Source organism: Leptosomus discolor, chromosome 5 (assembly GCF_034619465.1).
Source record: "Leptosomus discolor isolate bLepDis1 chromosome 5, bLepDis1.hap2, whole genome shotgun sequence".
Lineage (NCBI taxonomy): Eukaryota > Metazoa > Chordata > Aves > Leptosomiformes > Leptosomidae > Leptosomus > Leptosomus discolor.
In genome coordinates, this window is record NC_141395.1 from 11,823,190 (window position 1) to 11,844,936 (window position 21,747).

The 21,747-nt window shown below is 39.5% G+C and overlaps 1 protein-coding gene across 4 annotated transcripts in view; it reads right to left on the reverse strand.

Moving 5' to 3' along the window:
* The window catches only part of KALRN (kalirin RhoGEF kinase), a 525,904-nt gene that overhangs the window by 314,618 nt on the left and 189,539 nt on the right, over positions 1-21,747 (reverse strand). For all 4 annotated transcript variants that reach the window (XM_086466145.1, XM_086466144.1, XM_086466147.1 and 1 more), the window contains exon 4: positions 2,053-2,245. In XM_086466145.1, coding sequence (XP_086322271.1) covers positions 2,053-2,245 — 193 coding nt within the window. The remainder of the gene's footprint in view (positions 1-2,052; positions 2,246-21,747) is intronic.

Sequence of the window (21,747 nt, forward strand, 5' to 3'; positions counted from 1 at the left end):
TTCCTGGATTGGTGTGTATATTGCAGAGTGTCTACTGTACAGTTGACCACCGCTTAAGAAATCTTTTTAAAATCACAGAACTGAACGACTCATCAGTTCTGAGTGTCTGCAGGTGGCCCAACAGACAGTGAAAGCACTGACTCTCCTTTTCCAGTCCAAAAATTTGTGAACCATTACAGACACCCATGTGAACAGCCCAGCAGACAGACTAAGGCTCAATGGCACACACACAAAATGAAAATACCCTTAGTGCATGCCAGCACCTACAGTGAATGAGTCCAGAGCTTTTAACACAATACAGACTCAGAGCTGTAACTATGAAGAATAGACTGACGACAGTTTACGCTTCACTATCGTCACACCAAATCCACACACAGACAAAAAACAGGTCAAGTCTCCAGAAAGTACTAATTCATTTCGAAAACAAATGTTCTGAAAATATATATTTGGACTCTGATACTTTACTTCTAGGTTTTGAAGCTTTAGGAAGACATTGCCTTTGTTTACTAAAGCACTGGAGGATTGAAATTCAGTGTTGGATATACATGCATAAGTTGCCTTTTCTTGGGCTACTATGGGACTGCCCCTTAGTGCCCATATATATTTTAAACAGAAGATCCCCATCCACAAAAGCTATTCTATTACTAGTCTCTGCACACACTCTCTCCTGCTCCACATTCTTCTGTACTCATACATCTCCTTTCTCCTCCCCACTGCCCTGATCCCTCTCATTCCCCACAGGCCAATCTCATGGCACTGTAGCGGCAGCCACTTCTGTGGAAGCAATGATTTCAGTGAGTGTGAGGAATCTCTGGAGGTGACATAAACCTATAGTGAAGGCAGCCTTGCTTGCGCGTAGGGGATAGCAAGCAGAAGTTATTTTGACAGCTGAGTCCTCATATGTACCCAAGGAAAGTAAAGACCCAATGAAAAAATAAAGATGTACAAGAAAAGAAAAAAATTTTCAAATACTTAAATTGTGATAATAATGTAAAAGTTTATTAACGCTTAACACCAATCTAGTTGCCCAATGCAATTCAAGAGTGCTTTTAAGAAGAGGTTGAAAATAAGGACATATTTATATCACACTGACTTCAACAGATCTTAAATATGTACTTAAATATAGTCTTCCATTGCAGTCAACATTAAGAACTATAGCCAATTCTCTTCTGAGTTCCAGAGATGCAAAATCTGAGTGTCTCTCTGAAATCAACAGGTTGGTAAGTAAGACAGCCAACAACAGAATAGGTTCTTAGCAAATTAAAAAAAAACCTAACACATGACTAACTCATGGCTGGGCATGATTGATGTATAAGCACTTCAGGCAACTAAGCTTGGCTTCTCTTTGGGTAAGAAGCTGAAATTCACAGAAAACTAAAGTGCCCTAAGAGAACACAGCTGGATTGTCTTCACCAATGACAAAGTTAGTAATATTTCCTTTAATTATGCAGTAGTTGTATATCAGTTACTTCTCAAAGAACCTGCCTGAGCCACCTTATCATTGATATCAGCTGTTAATGTCACCCCTGAATTGTAAATCTCAACTAAATTAAAGTGGTGACAATATATTGATAAATTTAGTATAAATGTCTCGTGTAAAAAAAAAAAGCCAGTACCTGAAGCTGGGTAGAGGTCAGTTACAAACCTGCACGTTAGCATCTGCAGAACTTTGGTTTTAGTATATTGACTAATTTGGTGAGGTTTTTTTCTAAGAGAAACAAAGGACAGACTGAATGCAACACCACCAAAAATAACTACCACAAGAAAACTGTCACCAAAGTGAACTCTGCATGTGAACCTCTGAGACGAAACGTGGATTCCATTCAACCAATGGGCTCGGAAGTCAATCTGATGCCAGGGCATCAGCCCAGTCCTGGCCAACAGCCCTCAGATGTCTTTTTTTCTCTCAGTCATAGGCTTGGGAAATTTTTTTTACCTGAAGAAAATTTCTCATGAATGATAGACTTGATGATCTCAAAGGTCTTTTCCAACCTGAATGATTCTATGATTCTACGATAATGCTTTATCATACACCTGTCATGTGGCTCTCACCTCAAAGATGAACTTGGAACTGCCGAAGTTCGTTTTCTGCTTCTGCCAGAAATTATCAGGTTTTATAATCAGGGCAACATGAATCTCAGCAGGAAAGGCTTCTTGAAGGGTCTTTAGGAGAGGCTTGATCAAATCCCATTTGGATCCCCGCATATCGATAATAACGGTGAATCCTCTTTTACAAACATCTTCACTGTAGGAATAAAAGCATATCAAGATAATTAATATTGTGGACAATCACACTGAGACTTAACTTTTGTTGCTAGTGTTCTGCGCTTCAGAGCAAAGCAAAGTATGATACACAGCAAAATAAATGGCAAAAGGCAGTACAGCATAAAGGCTATATGAAAGGGTATATTAATTTTACCATAATCTAATTTATATGAAATTCAAGTGTATATATTACAATTTAATCTCTAATTTCCTAAATACACATAATTCAAATTTTCACTGAAAACATACATACTTTCACACAATTGAAAACAGAATCAAATACATCTGTATAAAAGCTATTTATGGGTACATACAATGAATTCTGCTTTCAACATATTGATTCAACACACTGCCAAAGCCAAGCAGCAGGGTCCCATTCTTTAACATTGCTGGCCACTTGTAAGTTTGGATGTCTTCATTTTTAAAGGCCCCTTTAAGGACTTCTTAAAAGGTGTGATTTCCAGAAAAGTGCCTGGCAATAATTCCCTGAAAGCAAGGTCCTTGTGACTCAGCATGTGCATTGTTAAATTTGAGGCCCTTTTTCCTCCTGATTGATCTTTCAGATGTTGCAGGATCTTTTTCAATCTGCAGTCATAATTTTCTGCCAGTCTGTGCTCCTCCATTCTCAAAAGTTCAAGACAGCTATCTGGCCTGGTCATTGGCAACGCCCCAAAGCACCAGAGCATTAGCTTGCAAACACATTTTTCCTTTTTCCTCAGGAGAAGAGAGGAGAAATAATAAAAGGTCATATGTTGACTCAAGTCAAATCTGGGCAGCTTTCAGCACAGCTCTTCCAGGGACGTAGTATTGCTCCTCAGAAAAATAGGTATGGCTCAAATGTGTCATCCTCCATCTGCAGCATCCAACATTTGATGAGATCTAGGAAGTGGCTACCCCTCTGCCTGACTGGCTAATATAGCTACCATGCATGGCATTGAAGTCTTGAGAGCTATGGTGTCTGCTTTAGGCCTCAAGCACTTGCACAAAATGTGAAACTCCCCATCCCCAGTAATACTGTCAGTAAATGAGTAAAATTCATTGGTGATGCACTAAAAGTGCCAGAATAGTCTACCTGCTGATCTATTTTTATTTTTTTTTTTAAGGTGGAATGGAGATCACAGCCTTTTCCACAGAAGGAGAAGCTGTTGGAAGAAAGGAAGTGTGGAAAGAAGAAAGGAAGATGAAAACAGAAAGAATAGTTGGAAAAGAAGAAAAACATGGCAGAATATGAACATATTTTGTATAATGAATGCAACACTGAGGTACAGAACAAGAAATACTCATTAATACACGAATATATCACCTTTGGCCTTTCTATAAACTGGCCATCAACATAAACAGGACCAATATTGTGGACACAAGGGCATATGTAAGAATAATTTAAAATAGCAAATGTTGATATCACTGGAATGAATCTGAAACACACTGAAGTTATTATTAAGTATGGTTATAATGCAGAAACTGTAAGACTGTTTAGCCTCCACATGAATACTCTCAGTGCGCAAACACACAGGATGATTTTCACTGTACTCTACCTATCTCAATTCTTAAAGCACTCTTTCTGCTAATAAGATTCAGCTCCTACATACCTCACTGGAAACAACTCTAAAGCTTACAACTAGGTTTCTGGAGTGGAACAAGGACAGGTATATCCTTCGTAGGAGGCACACTGGATGAACATATATAACTTAAATAATTATTTTATTTAAGTCTCAACTTAGTGCCAGGAAAGAGCAGTCAAAGCCAATAGGCTTGGTCCTCTGCCGTAACATTATTGGCACATCTAGAGCACACTGCATACAACAGTGCAAAGAAAAACTAAGAAGACCAGGCACTCCCAGACACTGTCAGGAATATATATCTTTTTATTTTCCTTTTACCTACTGCTGAAAGGTCAGACATCTGATCCTTCCATAACTAATGCCAAAAAAGGCTGTAAAAGAAGCTTTGTTGGTGGTGCTACTGCCTCTTGCCCTTTGGAACGAGAGCTGAGACAAAGAATCAAATCAGAAAGGGATGAATAGAAAGTGTTTTGTCGTTTGGGGTTTTTTTCTTGCAAAGCTTTATAGGGTCTTCAGTAACTTCTGCCAAGTCACTGATCCCTGTTATACTGAACTGACTTTTCCAAAGATTGATTTTTCTTCAAGCACTCAACAAAGAGATCCAGGAGTCATACGGGCACATGGAGAGCCCCCACAGCAGTCACAGTAACAGGTAAATGCAATCTGTCTTTTCTGATATAAATAATTAAATACCCACCCACGCATTACAATCACAGCAAGGCATAGCAAATATTAACTTCATTCCAACTCCCCATGGCTGCTGCCAACCTGTCAACTTACCAAATCTGATCTAAAACAATAACTCAGTTTAATACTTACTGATGAACAACAGAAAAACCTGTTTCAGTAAGCAGGACAAGAATGTCCTGAAGGACTGAAGTCTTCTGTTAATGAACTTGAACTAAAGTTTTAGACCCAAACAGACCTAAAATCAGACCCTGCCCCCAGATTTAGAGCATAGGCAGCGTGATACCAACTTGACACGCACGATTACATACCACTATGACTGGAAGTTCAGCCTGCAGTAAGACAGGTATTGCAGACAGGTAACTAGAGATGTAATCATGGGTGGGATTCTGTGTTACTGAAGGTTTACAGCCTCTCCGAACTCCGGAGGTGCAGAGAAGCAGTGGAGGGAGCAGACAGTACTGCCACCCATTCCCATCAGCGTACCATGCCTAAGGACATGTGTGTGAAAAAAATGCTCCACAACATCCTAAATCCCTCCTTTGAGTTTTGTTGAGAGTTCACAGTATGTTTTCAGTGGAAGAAGAAAGGGTAACAATTCCCCAGCTTTTTCTGGTAGACACAGGAGAATAGCCACTGACCCTGTGGGCCGGGCTGGGACATCAGCCCATGGCTAGGAGTGAAGATGCTTCCTGATTGTTGTCCTGGAAAAGGCAATAAGCAGTCATTCCCTACCAGCACTAGCCACACTCCTTGTAACTAGACGAAATTTTCAATGATCTTAGTACATTTTCAAGTATGAAACTGATAGGATGCAGCGATGGAGAAGGAGGAAAAGAAGAACAATCACAGATTTCTTAGGTTCAAAACACATCAACAAGTAGCAACTACGTCACTAATAATACAAAACTCAACACAATGCTCTTAATTACAAAGACGATTTCCCTACTTGATTTGTCACATATGTATGTAAGTTCCTATATGAAAGAAGTGAAAAGATGGGTACCCCTTTTCAATTATAGTGCAGATAATGTAAAAATGGACGGTATTTATAATTTTGAGCACATCTAACTCTGTTTCAAGAAACTTGCTCACAGTCTCGCAGAAGGGCTCTTCCTGCAATTTTTTCTTTAATGAGATGAATGGTACTAACCTATAACAAGACCTGTGGGTCTGTAGTCTCATCTACAGAATTTGATCTCCCCAGCACAGTGATAATTCCACACATCCTTCTCTGCCTCTTTGCAGAAAATTAGCACCTGATTTCTAAAGCTGCTTGTCAAAAACAATTATTTCACAGTGCTTAAACTGTTGCAAGCCAGAAAGCTGTCTGGTCATTATTTCTACTTTCAATTGCTGAGCATGCTGTGGAGAGGGGTGTCTTTGAGAGCACTTACACTGTACAAGCAGGCAGACAGATACTAATCAGGTAGTAATACCTCAGAGAAAGAAGAGAGAGATAATAAAATTATTTAGATTGTAAGCTCTTCAGGGCAGGGACCATCTGCCATGCTATGCTTGTCTAAGCAGCCTGCCTTGATGGAGGCCTCCAGGTACCTACACTACAGTCGTCAGCTATCTAGAATGAATTACAAAAAATCACTCTTCAGGAACCTACAGATGCAAATCCAAAGAATTAAAAATAATGGCTAATAACAGTCTACAAAATCATAATTGAACTCATATGTGAAAGTACAAAAGGCTTACATAAATGTGGGGACACTTCATAGGCAATTTAGTTAAAAAAAAAATTTTAAAGGCCAAAATTTAAATTGCAATATCCAAATATTTACAGCTATTGATAACGTCCTAAAAAAGTTGGCCTTGTGTAGACATAATGAGGCACCCATAAACTCTGGTGAGTCAGAGCAATCTGAATAGTTGTCATCTTTGACAGTCAGTCATTTTTCTTCAGTTTCTCAACATGTATTGAGGAAATGACCCTTGGTTCCTTTTGAATAGTCTAGTCATGCTTATTAAATTTATTCTTTAAAAGAAACAACTCAAACCCTTCCCAGTGTAGCAATTGGTCAGGAAAAGCGTCAGTAGCAATCAAGCTTCCTCCACAGTGTCTGAGCAAGACACGCCTCATCTCTGGCTTTCAAGACACTACATTAAGTCACATACCTATTAGGCACAAGTAATCATTTTAGGATGGCAAATAATGTTGATTGTGGTGCTTAATTTTTTCCAGTATTGATATTTGACAAGGAACTGGAGAAAACATTCAGATCAAGGTATTTGGACAATCCATCAGCCTTTTGGCCATGCTCATCTGGACTAGATTTGCAATGGTGAGCATAAAATATCTGATAGCTGATATGTCAGTTCAGTTGCTACACTGCTTTTAAGCGAAGACCAAGACCAGTTTCTAAGTTTAATAAAAATACCGTAGAATATTTGTGAAAACAATACTGATGATCTGGATTTTTTTTTTTTTTTTTAGAAAAGCATAACATTGAAACTCAGAAGCAGATGTGATAATTTTGTCAAAATAAGTGCCTCTATTTTGGTTTCTAGGGTACATTCATAAGGTTATTTTCTCAAATTTCCTCTTTAATTCAGGCACATTCTAAATTGTATTTTCTTTGGCAAGAGCTGGCTTGCTGGGTACCAAATGAGTTTAAGGACTTCATGCTTTCTGATTAATCTTTCAAATACCTATCATTTATTATGTGTATTTTTCATCCTTATGGTTTGGCCAAAGCTTCTGGCGTTTAGAAGCTTCAGCACTTGATTAGCTGAAATAACAGAGTATCTCCATTCCCATTTTGCAATCATGAGTTAATGACAAAGAAGCACATTTAGCACGCCTGTTGGACCACTAAAAACACAGACCTGACATGTATAGCATCTCATTCAAAATATGATTTGTTAACAGTGAGAGCAAGATCTCCTTTAAGGAGGGACAGCATAACCTTGTCAGGAGACACTCTCAGCATAACAAGTAGCTCTACAAGCATCAATTTGTAAGCACAAAATCTGCAGGAACTTAATTATTTTTGTGATCACCATTCCTTTGACATATGTGCCTGTAGTCAGCCAACTGATTCACAAGCTGAGGCTGGAAAAGAGAAAGAGGAGAAAAATGGGTATATGAAAGTCTTCTTGCACAGACTGTTATCCCAAAGGCCTCGTTTCATACTGAGACCAAACTAACTCCACTGCCTACTTGCCATATCAAAATGCGCCTAAGTGTTAATATCAAAACACAACTTATGTGTTAATACTTTTGATCAACTGCAATTTCTTATTCATCTTGTCTGTGGTTTGTCTACTTGGCTTGAAAATGAAGCTAGATGGGGAGGTTTATAATCAGCATCATTTACTGACTTTCATACTTTGGTTCTACATTACCATTTTGATCCTGAAGACCGCCTTGTCAATAGAAATAATCAGTCATCTATATTCATAACAGACTTTCCAATACATTTAGAGGACCAGATAAAGTCCTTTCTAGCAGACCTGTTTGTCAAGCACTCCTGCATCAGCATTATTTATTAAAATATTTTACTCCATTTAATACTTTTCAGCAAAATGTACCTTGCTCATTATCACACCTACCAGGTATGTTCCTGAACTTTCACACTGTCAGTCTGAGTTGTCACCCACATCCCCTAGTGACTGTGGCTGTTTGGCGTGATGAGGCAGTTTGTCTTCTCAAAGATCCTAGGACACCCGTGACTGCTGATCTTCACATCCCCCTTACGTGCGGGTATTCCAGTGACCAGCGGAAGAAGTCAGTAATGTACATCCTGAGAGCACCATTACTCCAGAATAACAATTCACTGAAAGCTCCCACCAGAAAACATCAGCTACCTAAAAGACTGTAGGCAGGCAGACTTCATACTACATTTTCCTTCTTACATTTTCTAACTTGGTTTCACAATTCTTTTTTGTAATTAGAGGAGAAAGAGTCATCCAGCCTCCGTTTCCAAGTAATCCTTTCTTCCTTACTGTGACCTAAATTTGTTTCTTCTCTTTCAGTGCTGAAAAGGAATCACTCATTCTCACTTTTCTTTTTTAAAAAGAGAAAGAAAGAAATCAAAGCCGGTTTCACACTGGCTGGAGCTGGACATAAAGCAGCGATCTAGAGACATTTCAGTGACATGTTGTAAAAAGACTTGGAGCCAGTGAGGTCCGGTCAGAGACAAATCTCCTGTCTCTGGTTTCCAGCCACTGCTCTTAGGGGACATGAGGTGTGATTGCAAATGGCACAAGAATGCAGATGTGTGGGCTGCACAATGTCCGCATTCAACTCCTGCCTCTGGCCCCATGTCAACAGAAGGGAACAGAAAGACAGAAAAAACCCGCGAATATTTTGGCAGAAGCTAACTGGTGCCAGAATGGGTGCTCCTACTATTCTCAAGCAAGTAACTTATTTTGGTATTTGATTTTTACGTCTAAGAAAAATGGCTCTGAAGTCAAAGTAATTCTGCTGTAAAATGATGTAATCTAGGAAGAACTCAGACACCAGCTAAATGTAAGAAAACACTTTCCCGATATGTAACCATGATCCTGTGAGCTCCTGAGAGTTGTTGTGAGAGGCACAGGTCCCATATGGTATCTCTGTCAGGATTCAGCAGACTTGGGTTCTGCTGTCTTCTACCCAGGTAAAAATCCTGATTTACATCATTACGCCCTGGACCAGAACTGGGACCCAGAGCTCTGCAGGCTTTCGTCCTCCTATTTAATTGAGCAAATAAACACTGTTTGAGAAGCTTCCTGTCTTCATTCAAATAGCAAAGATATAAAACACAGCTGTGTCCGAGAATGCATGACTGCAGCTGTTGAAGCCAAATCCGGAGGAAAAATGTTATAATTTTTCACATTCCTATTAAGTTTCTGCCTTCATGTAAACCCATTTACCCTCTTCTCCTTTTGTTGTTGCATGTCTACTATATTTGGATCAATATCTGGCAGGTCTTCCTTGAAACAGCTGCTGAGATAAATATGAAATTAATCAGGGTTTTGTTTTTGTTGAAGCAGGGCTACATTTAAAGATTTGTTACTACAACAAAGAAATATTTGAACAGTAAGTACCATTCAACCATCTCTTGAGCATTTAAAGTCTTGTATTTGAGATGATTTAGCAGAAACAAAACAAAAACGCTTTAGTAAATGAAAATTATATGTTATTGACATTTGTTGGAATAAACAAATATTAGAGTTGTGTGGAAATATAAACACACCATTCTTGAAAAGGTTTGGATGAGCAGAGGCTATTGAGAGTATGTTTGGAGATTCAAATCCATTGGATTCCAGGTGAGAAATAAATATATAAGGTTGTGCTTAGCACAACCAAACAAGTAAGATTTAAAAAGTAAATGTATCTTTTTGCCTGCACTTTAAGCATTTTTTGTAGTTAAAGCAAGGAGACCATGAAGTCCATTTCACATGCAGTCGTTACAAAGTTTAGTCTACAGTCAACACTGCCAGATTTTCACATAAAGAAAAGGATACTTCATCTGGGCAGTGACTGCTTGGGGTTTTTAGACCCGGGATCCTGATTTATCAGTTCAAGGCATCAGTGACTTAACAAGTGAGTGAATGGAGCATGGCGAACAGCTCCAGGAATTCCAGTCATCATAGTAAAACACAGTCACCCCAGAATGGAAAGTCTCCAGATTGCAAATACATACGTTTCGTTGAAATGCGTTGTGGGAGGCAGAGTTCCCCACAGTGGAAAGACCTTTTCTAGCACAAATAAGCCTACAAACATGTTCGGCTCATGCAAAGAATGATTAATGTAGGTTTAGAAAGTAGACAACAGCACCTGGTGAAATCCAATACATGTCCAGAGGCAGACACCATGCCAAATTCAGTCCTGATGTAAGCAGGTATAACCACTCTGGGACTAGCACGCTTGATCCAGGGCTCAACTGGGCTCATAGATGAGGACAGGAAAAAATACTCTTCAAAGATGCTAAAATCACTTTTTCTAAGAACTATTGACATTTCTTGCAGTAAGCACTCATCAGTTCTCATATGCTGCTCCTGGCAGTACAGGAGAGCAATGTACATCCTTGTACAGAAGAGCTGTAATTAAAATAAGGAACTAAGGAGAGAAGACGAGAAATTACACATTAATTCAAAATGAGATGTTTCATGATGAGTGCAGGTTCTCATGGAAGTGTGTACCGAATTAAAAACTGAAACCAGGCTTTTATAACAGCAAAATATTCTGTTTAGGCCTCTTCAGATGAAATGTCTTTTTTTCATTTTGTTCCTTTTTTGTTGATCAGACCACAAAACAAAAAAGAACAAAACCTCTGAATTTTATCAAAACAAAATACTTCGATCAAAATAATATTTTAGAGGTATTTTTGGTGAAAAATTTCTAAAGCTTTTGGATTTTTCCTCATTTAAAAATCTGCACTTCAAAACAGCAGATTCTTCCACAAATAAGTAACTTAGCTTCTGTTTATTTGCAGTGCAGAGTCCAGCAAGAGATTTGCTTTGCACTTTTTATGCCCTAAGCAGAAGTGATATAACCATTCTTGGAGGCTTACAAGATTTTGGCTGGAGTCCACACAGTCATTTTATTTAAGGGCACACTCTGGATTCAAATGCATCTGTTAGAAGGAAAGGTCGAGTGCTACAACCCCGAAACACTGTGCGGTCCCTGCAATGAGTCTGTTTCGTTAAGGCACTATGTAAGAGCTTGAGTCCTCTTTAGAAGTGTATGATTTAAAAGCTCATGCCTCCATTTTCCACAGGTTGGACAACGAGGGCTGATCGTGACTAATAAATCAGTGGTATTCATTTTTTTTTGAGCTCCACCCATACACAAATGAAGGGGGTCTTTGTAGGCACAATGATTTACCCACAGTAGTTCACTTATCAGATAGATACTTCCTGCCATGCCAAGGTGGGTGAAGACTGCCTGTGGTATTACATCCAGAAGTGCTTGCTCTGAAGCTACAGAATCAACCTATAAGATACATTTGTAAAACCAATTTTTATTATTCTTTTACACAGCAGACTTGACTCATTCTTTCGAATAATTACCATAATAGCACTAAGAGGAGAAAAAGTCTTTTTTACTGAGTCATCAAGAGACGGTGGATAGCGGTGTACTATTCACAATCCAACTTCAAATCATCTAGCTCACGTCCAATTTTCGCTGAATCTGTCTCCTAGCAAGGCCAGGCTCTCTCACTCTGTTTAGCAAGGGGGACTAACTTTTGCCAAAGAAGCAACTTGATACGAGGTATCCCTTATTGTTTGTAGGAAGCCATAAATGTGTGATAGATCAAAATCACTGATGCTGACCGAACACAAACAAGTCAACATCTCAGTATTTCAAAGGGAATAGAAGACCCAAAAGATGCCATTGACCCCCACAGTGAGAAAGATGGATCCAAAAATCTTCTGGAGAGCAAAGATAAATCCAACAGTCGAATAACAGAAGTAAAACCTGGCAATAACCATGCAGACCTTGACTGAGTATCTGAGCTAACACTCCGCCTGTCTTCCCAAGACACCTGGGGTATTTCTTCAGCCTCAGATGCTCTCAGCTTTGTAGGAGATGGAGCTCTTTAGATGCCTGTGTGCGGTCGCCTCAGTTTTACAGTCCATCATGCTAAGGCGCTTTCCCATCCTGATGGGAACTCACATATCGATGTCACACCAACACAGTTTTAAGGTTGCTTCCCTTAACGATCCTGAATTTCCATCATGACCACTGATAATTTCAGTTCTCCATCAGTATCTCTTCCCATCACTCACCACTAATTGGAAAAACCCAGAGCAACTGTTTCATCAGCTGAAGCAGGTTCAGATAAATGCTCTGAAAAGCAATTGCCTGGTTTCAACTGCCTGCTTTCTTTCCCCTATTAGCTATATTACTTCTCTATCAAAAGCACAATAAAACTTCACAGGCAAGTCCATCTACAAGCGCCACATGTGAATGTGCATCATTCTATTCATCTCAGGAACTGCATACCCCAGGTAATGCTTTTCCTGCTGCCAGACCTGAAAATTATATTGACAAATTAACAATGTCAGGATAGGAATGATAGGAATCTGCTAGTCAGAAAACTCTTACAATTTATTGTAAGTATCATCCAGCCCATGGTAATGAAAATCGCAGGGCAGATTCATGGAGCATGGCACCTAAGCATATTTGGCCTAAAGCATTTTACAGTTGCTCTGCAGACCTCTAGCCTCACATTGAACACATCACCCAGTGTAAGAAAAGCCTACTAAGTATAACTCCCTGACATTGAGATAACACAACCAAATATACAAATTTCCCTTTCAATTGTAGCTTCACAACTTACTCATTTTCTACATCTGGCTGGAGCACTGCAGTCCAGGGAATAAGACTGAGAGCCAGGTGATCCTAGTTGGGCTGTTTGCCTCCTTCTTGTGTTTCTGTGTTGTAGCTCAACTCTACTTCTGTTTTTTTTTTCATCTGTAAAATGGGTGTTACCGTTGTACTTTTCTTTATTGAGGCGAATGCATTTTCCAATGAATGTGTTATATTTACCACATTTTCAGACACAGGTAGGATACATAATTGCAGGAGAATTACAAATTGCAAAAAGTCACGGTCACTTCATGGTTAATTCACAAAAGCTTAAGAGAGATCACTTTATAATCTAAGCATGTGCTTGTTTATCCATGCTGGGCTATATTCCCTGTTACATGTGCGCTGATTTTATATAGGGAGCATTTATTGCTCTACGCATATGCTTATCTAATTGTCCTGAATACACATACTTTATTAAACTCATAAATGAGCACATTTATGGGTCTATGTGAAAGTAGAACCCTTCATATTTTATTTATAAAGTGGGACAATAGAACTGCATTGACATAGAACATCCATTTAATTCAGAGGATTTAGGGTCGTCCTACTGATTTTGCTATTTTTTGCCAGAATCAAAGCTTTTCGTTTTTTTAATTAGATTTCCAGCCCATCTGCTTGCAAAGATAGCCTTGACAATATAAACTAATGCACATTTGTCTTGCTCCGTCTGCAGCCAGTGGAAAGAAACAATGAGACTAGGAGAACAGGGAACTTGCACCCTCCATCTTATTGGGGTGTTAACTAAAAAAGCCAGTTCTGACTGCCTAAATACCAGGATTCTTAACTATTTCATTGCTGTTAAGTTTGCTACCAAACCTGCAGATAAAATGTTTGTCAATGCCCTGAATTATTCACATAAGCTCTTGCCTATTTTGATGACCATGCTGTACAATTCAGGCTGTTAATTAGGACCAGGCAATACCTGGCCAAATATGTACGCCTTCAATTATAAACAAGGATTCTTCTCCTTTTTTTAATGTGTGGAGTAAAAGCATTGATCACAGCATAATCAGACAACTATACTAGAAGCCTATAGTGGAAACAATTGCAAAACCACAATTATTTTGGATTTGGTGTAGAACCCGCAGGAGCACTAGCCTAATAAATAATTTTAAGTGCTTTATGATATAAAACTAAAGAAAACAGATTACAATCTCTGTTGCTATGACATGCTTTACAAACAACATAGAAAACATGGCTCAAATAGACTCAGACTTTTTCCTACCACTTGGAAACAGTAAGAATACTGCACTGGTCTCTTATGAGAATGATGTTATACCAATTCATTATACTTCCATGCTAAAATCACCCTCAAAACTAATGGCTCTAAAAGAACTGATTATCCCTGCATTTTCTGTAATTACTGATTCCAAACTTGAATAACTGTTTCAACCCTCTTTGATATAAGCTCTCCTAAAATCATTACCAATACATGTTTATGGCCATCAAGCAAGCTCACACAGGTTGGCGATACCTGAAAATAAGAAGGTAAGATTGAGTCTGAGTTTATGACAGTGGTTGCTGCCTGAATTATCACATTGTGGGGATGCTGCTTGGATGCAGTCATACCCTGATCCTGGGTTTTTAAAAGCCAACAAGGTTTTTTGATGTTCAATGACCATGCTTCTTTAATCCTATGGTCTGTCTGATAAGAATATCTTCCATCTGGTTCCTGTTTGTATAGTTGTGCCTCACAATATAGGGAGCTTGATTAAGCAATTAAGATGGTGCGTGAAGCACATGTTTACACTTACTGGATACGGATGGACTTATGTATGCACTTGACTGCTTTTCTGACAGAGGATCACAGTACTTAGACAAGAATCAGGAAAATTACATGGGAAGTAGAAGCCTGCAGGCCAGGCAGGCCTTTTACTGCTTCGGTTGACCTCTTGCATCAGTTTCCAAGTTTATTTTAGTAAATTAATGTGTCAGCCTAAAAGAAGTATTGAGATCCTCCTTTCATTTGTGACTAAGAGCAGATATGGTGAATGCATGTTTCCACCTTGATGACTTCCTTCTTACGCCCCTGGCAATTTACACAATGAATAAATATCTTGGTTGTGTCATAAGATGTACGAGAGTTGTGGAAAAGTCCTAGGCTTTGTGAATGGCTGCCTAGACAGATCCTCTCTAGTCTTGTTTTGAGATGTTTCTTGCTTGATTCTGTTGCAGAGCAGATATATATTTCCAGTATGTTCAGATTCTGTTGAAGTCAGCTGTAGCCTGAAAGAATCAACAGATGAATCCTGTGATTTTCACAGGAGGCACCTATCACAGGTAGGAAGAACTAATAGTCTGATCAATCAATCCAGACCCACTCATAAAATTACCTGATATATTAATTTTTTTCCATCTACCTTAAAATCCACCAAAAAAATGTTGTTACATCTGGTGATAATGACTTCTTTGCTCCTCCTTCTGCCCCACCCAACTAAAATAGTCTATCATTAGCTTTGTTAGAACTTGACCAATATTTGGATCTATGTGATGCAAAACATAAAGTGCCCCATACTTTACTTTTAGCATTGGAAGAACAAACCTGCATTATAAGAATGCTTTCATAACCTGTTGTATCATCTTTCATCCTGAAGGATCTTAAAGAGTTTTGCCATGAGTAATCAGGTATTAAATAAAACAGGATCTAATACTATGCTTTAGAGTATTTCAGTCAACAACAAAAGCAGAGGGAACTGCCTTTTTGTATTGGACTTAGACAAAGAACAAAATACACCCCAGCAGATCTTTGACATTTTCCTTTGAAAAGGAACTTAATTCTTGGCCAAGAAAATGAGAAATTTGAGAAGAAAAGCAAGGACTTAAAAAGCTATGTGCCAAAAAATGTTCACAGGTGCAGGAATTATACTTTTAATGGAATCCCTAATTACACATCTGACTTTTGGCATCTTTTCAAGGCAGCATGAACACAGCTAAAGTTCTTTTGTGCATTTGTGTCCTCCCACAAAAAAGGCAAAAATGTGTTTTTGTTTGTAAGAACAATGATAAGTCAATTACCTCTAAGTGGGCAAAGCGAGCACAATATTGGCAAGATGGACTTCAGCTTCTGTAAATACTGGCTTGCCAGCAACTTTAAAAGCCCAGAAATGGAGATCAAGACAATTTTGCACTGGTACTGTGTCCGATACATTTATTTGATTTATATTGCTCCACTTTCTGTACCTTATTCAAATATGTCTGCTTTAATTTTCCAAGTACCACTGGGAATGTACAAAATATGTAATATCTATTTTAACATGAGGACAATTAACATCTTATTCACTAAGGCAAATATTTCTAAACTTAATGTCAAAGTTAGAGCAGGTGGATCCTCAAGCGGCCTGTTTCTCAAAGGTACTGAGTTGATCTTACCTAACAAAAATGTATGCCTTTTTCATATAATTAGTGGTGCCCAACAAGTCATCAGAAAAGTGCTGCCGATGGCAATACACCACAGATGCAATTTAACAGTCCATAAAACTGCAGAGATGAAGTGTCCTACAGAATTCATTCCTAAATGAAAATCCCAGGAAACCTTTTTAGCTGATCCTATTTTCCTGTCACCTACCACATACCATCTGACACTGCAAAATCATTGGCGTGGCTATTCTGGAAATAAAGGAGAAATTGAGATTTCCAGTAAGCCTGTAAAGGTGAAATGATATAACAGTTGAGTTCTGCCTTGTGAACAGAGAAGAAAGAAAACTTAAAAAACTTGCACATATTGCTTCTGTATTTGATTCCTAGTCTAACAGTTCATTAACAAAGCAGAGCTTCTAGACATTCTTCCTATGGGTAAGATTGTCTGCTACCTTCCTATGTACCTGCTTTTTAATTAGATTTTGGAATGGAATTGCAGCTCCTACCCACAATCTCCAGTGGGAAGCAAAATCTAAACTAATCTGTGATCCCTGAGATGTTTACTTCTCCAGATGCAGTTTCTGAACTAAATTACAAATGTTGTAGAAACAGAAGAATGGAGGAATAAGGGGACATAACTGAAAAACTGGATGTGATTAATCAGTGTTGTAAGAATTCAGTTCTGTCATGAGAATGGAGGAAAAAGAGGTCTTAAAGAAAAAGAACATATTGTCTATTTGATTAATTCTTAGATTAAGAGTTTTTTAACAAAGCAGCACTTCCAGACATTCTTTTAGATCACTCATTAGTTTATCACGTACCTGTTTTTAATTTAGACTGTGTTTTGGAATTACAATTCTTCTGTAAGTTCTTCTTCTACTCCCTAGACTTGTTACGTGGCAAAATGGTACATTTGTAACGTGATGCTTTTATCAAGTGCATTTTCTAATGACAGGAGGTCACACAGTACATGGCCGATTTATTAACACAGTATTGGGAAATGCAGCTTTTAAAGACCCTGCTTCCCAGAAATGAGAGGTCTAATCAGTGCGTACTATTAAAGGATTTCCACCTCATGTGGCATAACTATAATAAAACCACTTAGGGTTTTCTATCTTCAAAATGCAAAAATATCAGCTAATTTGGTTTCCCAAACCTTTGTGAGGTGTCTCCCGCATGGACTGGTAAATTCAGATTATACAGTTAAACCAAGGGAGAAGAGAACTCAATGTTGAGTACAGATCTAAAATTCAAGAAGCTCTGACTGTGTGTCTTCCCCGATGTTCCAGGATGGCACCTACCTTAGTGCAAATGTGACCTACATGGGTGGCCTAAATCAAACCTGAGGCTCCCATCTGATTACCACCTGCAAAGATCACAAAAGACACAAGCAGAGCTGCTAATAAACATAGCCCTTAGTTGGTGGTCTAAGCAGAGCTGCTAAGGCTGCTGAAGAGGAAAGGCAATTTCAGTCTCCAATTAGGACTGACTCACAACAGAAAAACAATGGAAGGAAAAATTTATATTGCTGCATTAACACAGGACTTTGGCCTCTAGGGCGGTCAACTGCTGAATCACAGAAGACTGAGATAGAAGAAACCTATTAAATCATCCTAGTCAGGGATGTTACTGGTACTTTGCCAAACAAGAATAGCAATCAGTACCATTAACCCACCTTTTTTGCAGCTAATCTTTCAGTAGCATTAAATTAACAAGTAAATAAAGAGGAATGGTAGGAAACTATTTTAGAAGCACAGTTAATACTAACATAATTTAAAGAATGTTTGAAAATATGGAATACAAAAGTCTCCATCCACTGTTACTGATGGTTTGCCTTTTTCATGTGACATGCAAAGCGTAAGTGCACAGAAGATGAAATGTATACAGGAAACCCATTTGGAGCTCTCTAAGGGTCTCAGAGGTATTCCTAGTAGATCATGATGTCTGTCCATGGAGCTCTGTAATATCATGCAACAGCACATCAGAACATAGCATTCGTTCTTGACTTGAAACAACGTATTTTGCTCATCGTCCCTCAGGATCACCAAGGCCATTTACCACGCTTTGCAGAAAGTTAACCTGCAGAGAAAATGTGAAATTCCCTGGAGTTCCAAAGTATCACAGTCCCATGTATGGGTACAATGTATATTTCAAAATGCCATAAAGTTCCTGCTAAGGATCCCACCCATCTCCATATTAATGCTCTCTTGGTATCCTTATTATTTGTATTCCTTAAATGGACACATTTAATAACTGCTTGGATGCTGGATCCTGGTTTAGGACTGGTAATTTTACCAAGCAAAGGTTTTTAATGAGTAATTCTTTCAAACTAAATTTCAAAAAGTAGTAGATATTTGATCATCAATGACAACATCAATAGCAGAAGCATCCGGCTTGCCAGATGCTTAAATAAATAAATTAACAATCAAACTCAACTCATCCTTCTAGTAAAAGACTAAGTGCTAGTATCACTGCATAGATATTAGAGACTGTAAATTCTTGTATTCCCACGGGAAGCAAGGTGATAGAGGAAAGCTACATCATGTGAACATCACATACACACTTGGGCAGTGCACAGGAAAGGCATACGAAAGCAGCCTGAATTTGGCTGGAGATGAACTGCTTCTGCTGTTACAGTTTTCAGAGAGAGATGCAACTACGCTACAAAGCCAATGCTTGACTACAACTTCTATTCAATGACTTGAACTAAAAGGACTGTTCAGCAAAGATGTCCCTCAGAAATACTGCGCTGAGCCTAGAGCAGGTTCCTCCTTTCTCTTGTTTGCACTGTAGCAGGGGTACGTGGAAGAGGTGCAGGATATTTCCCCAAATGAAGTTGCAGGACAAGGGAAAGCTGTTTCGGTGCTTTGGCTTTTTGGTGAAGGAACTTTCTAACATATTACATCACTGGAAAATTCTCCAGAGACTAAGGTTTCTCTTTTAACTTACACATAAAATAAAGCCCTGTGTACACAGGCAGGGAAACCAAATTTATTAACAGTAGAAAAGTACACTGTGCCACATGTTGCACAGCAGACAATATCTGCCAAGCCAAAAGCATGTTTGAGTTGCAATTTTGTGACTTTTCTTGCAGGAGGAGAGGTTCTAAAATTATTTTTCTTATGTATGATTTTATTTTTTGTTAAGGTATCTCTCTCTCTCTCTCTCCCTTTTTTTTTTTCCTTAATCGAAGTAGCCCAACAGCCTCACACCACATAGTTACAATTTACATTTTGCTGCACACAGCATTACAGGATCCACCGGGAACTCTGCAGCAGCGCCAGGATCCACAAGGAAAACATAAAATACCACAGACTGGCTTGGTTAGGAGCACCTTGTGGAAAATGAGAAGAAACCGTTGATGAGATTTACAACTGCTTACCAAACTTGGACACGAACTCCCTTTGCAAACAGCAGGGAATTGAGCATCCCAACCTCTGAGACAAATTTTGCCAGTCCGAACCCATATTTTCCGTGCTATAAGAGCATCAGTCTGCTCAATACCATATGTTACCACAAATTGGTTATTGTTCTATTTTAGTATGATCCAATTTTCTAATATCGTAAACCAGCATGCACTTTCATGAGTATGCCGAACCATTGGTAGTAGTTTGCACATTGATTCTCTAATGTTTAATTACAAATTTGCCTCTAATATGCTCTGGCAATATCCCCTCTAGCTCCAGTCTCTAAGAAGGGGTGAGTTCAGACTACATTTCCCTCTCTGTGGACACTATTTATGTCCCTTTCCTTGATGCAGCTGTCTATTCTCATTAAATTTGTAGGAATTTAGTAGTCTTGAGAGTCGTCTTTGACAGATTTAGTTTAAAGAGTGACTGACAGACACCATGATTGTGTAAGCTTTTTACCATTTGGAGACAAAGCTAAAAATATATTCCTGAAAACACATCTTCAGTTGTGCACTGGGGAACCTAGCCTTTGGAGCAGCATCCACAACACCTCCATCCAGCCGATGAGGATAAGGACCAAGCAGTCTAGACTGAGATGAGTCCAGTTCTGTGTCTCCCATTATTTGCTCCATATTAGCACACAGTAGAGGTCTCATCCATTCTCCATTGGAGTTTTAGAAGAGCTTTGCATCGACATTAAGGTACCTTTAACATTATTCCCACACAAAGCAGACTGTAAAGCACAGCAGTTCTTTTCCTGCTTCTAATGACATCCATGAAGAGGGTGGCATAAGATGCTTTCAAATTATAATAATTTCTAAGAGTGAAAAGGACATAGCACCTACTGGAGTTACTGATGAGGAACACAAGCACCCATGCTGGAATGAGACAAAAATCATTTTACAGTCTCTGCAAAAACCGTAGGAAAGAGATCACTGAAAAGAAAAGTTAGGATTGGCTAAACCGCTGCATATTCTGCTGACGGCTGCTGACAGCTTCAGGAGGGAACTGCACACGGCTGGTGCCGGCTCTGCTGCCAGCACACTGCTCCCACAAAAGGTCTCTGTTTGCTAATTTTAGCTCTTCTGAATTACTGCTTACATTACTGCAAACCTGCCTTCTCCGCAGAAGTCTTCAGGTTGCTGCTGTCTGGACCTCTCGGAGTACTGTGGAGCCACAAATCTGATGGCTAAAAAGCCCACGAGGAGCATGCTACAGCTTTAAATCAGCACTAGCATGGAAAAGGCCAGAGAGGGCAGCACGGCCAAGTATGCTGCAGAGACTCACAAACCACTTGTCAGAAAGCCACTGAGGAAGAGGATGGAGAAAATGATGCTCTGCATAAAATTTATAGCAGGCTGCAGTGCCCACCAGCTCCCTCACCAGTAAAGGGGTGTGGGATATATCCTAGTTTACAAATTTCTGCCTTTTCTCCATCACCTCAGCTTCTTCTTCCAGGCAGTAAATGCCAGTACATTCAACATGCAAAAGCCATTTAGCAAGGAGGAACAATGCTGATCTAATCCCCAGATTGAGGGCTTGGATGGAGCTCAAAAGGCAAAGTGCTCTACGTGAGACAGCTCAGCTGATGGGATCAGGCCCCTGACCCTGCCAGTACCACTGGGTGTCACTCGGTCTTGCTGACTTGGGCATCCTGGCAGTGGAGGTGTGCATGGTGAGTGGGTTCATTTTGCTGTTTGCTCCAGATTTGGAGAAATCAAAGAAGAATCCTTCCCAGCCCAAGCCCCCTGTTGGAAATGTAGTCAGATACTACCTACAGCATCGCTAACAGAAATAGAGCGACACAGGGCACGGTTGCACAGGGCAGGCACCCGTCCTGTGTAGAAGAGCAGAGATCAGCAGTCCCCAAGCCCATGCTGGGAAGCTGAGCAGCATCTGAGGCTCCCCTGAGAAGACAGCTGGGGTTTTCTCAGGGCCTTGGCAAAGCTCAGACCTCTGTGCCACCAACCCCTCAGGATGCCTTGAGGAGGCTCAACTGATGCTGCTACAGGGGGTCAGCATCCTTATAGGAGGCTGACGTTTCCAGGTCATCCCCCCTTGGCCATGCCTTTGGTGGGAAGCACTTCTCAGAGGGTTTTAGGAGCTCTCCAGTCCCTTCTCTCTCAGTGAGAGAGAGAGGAGCCAGGTG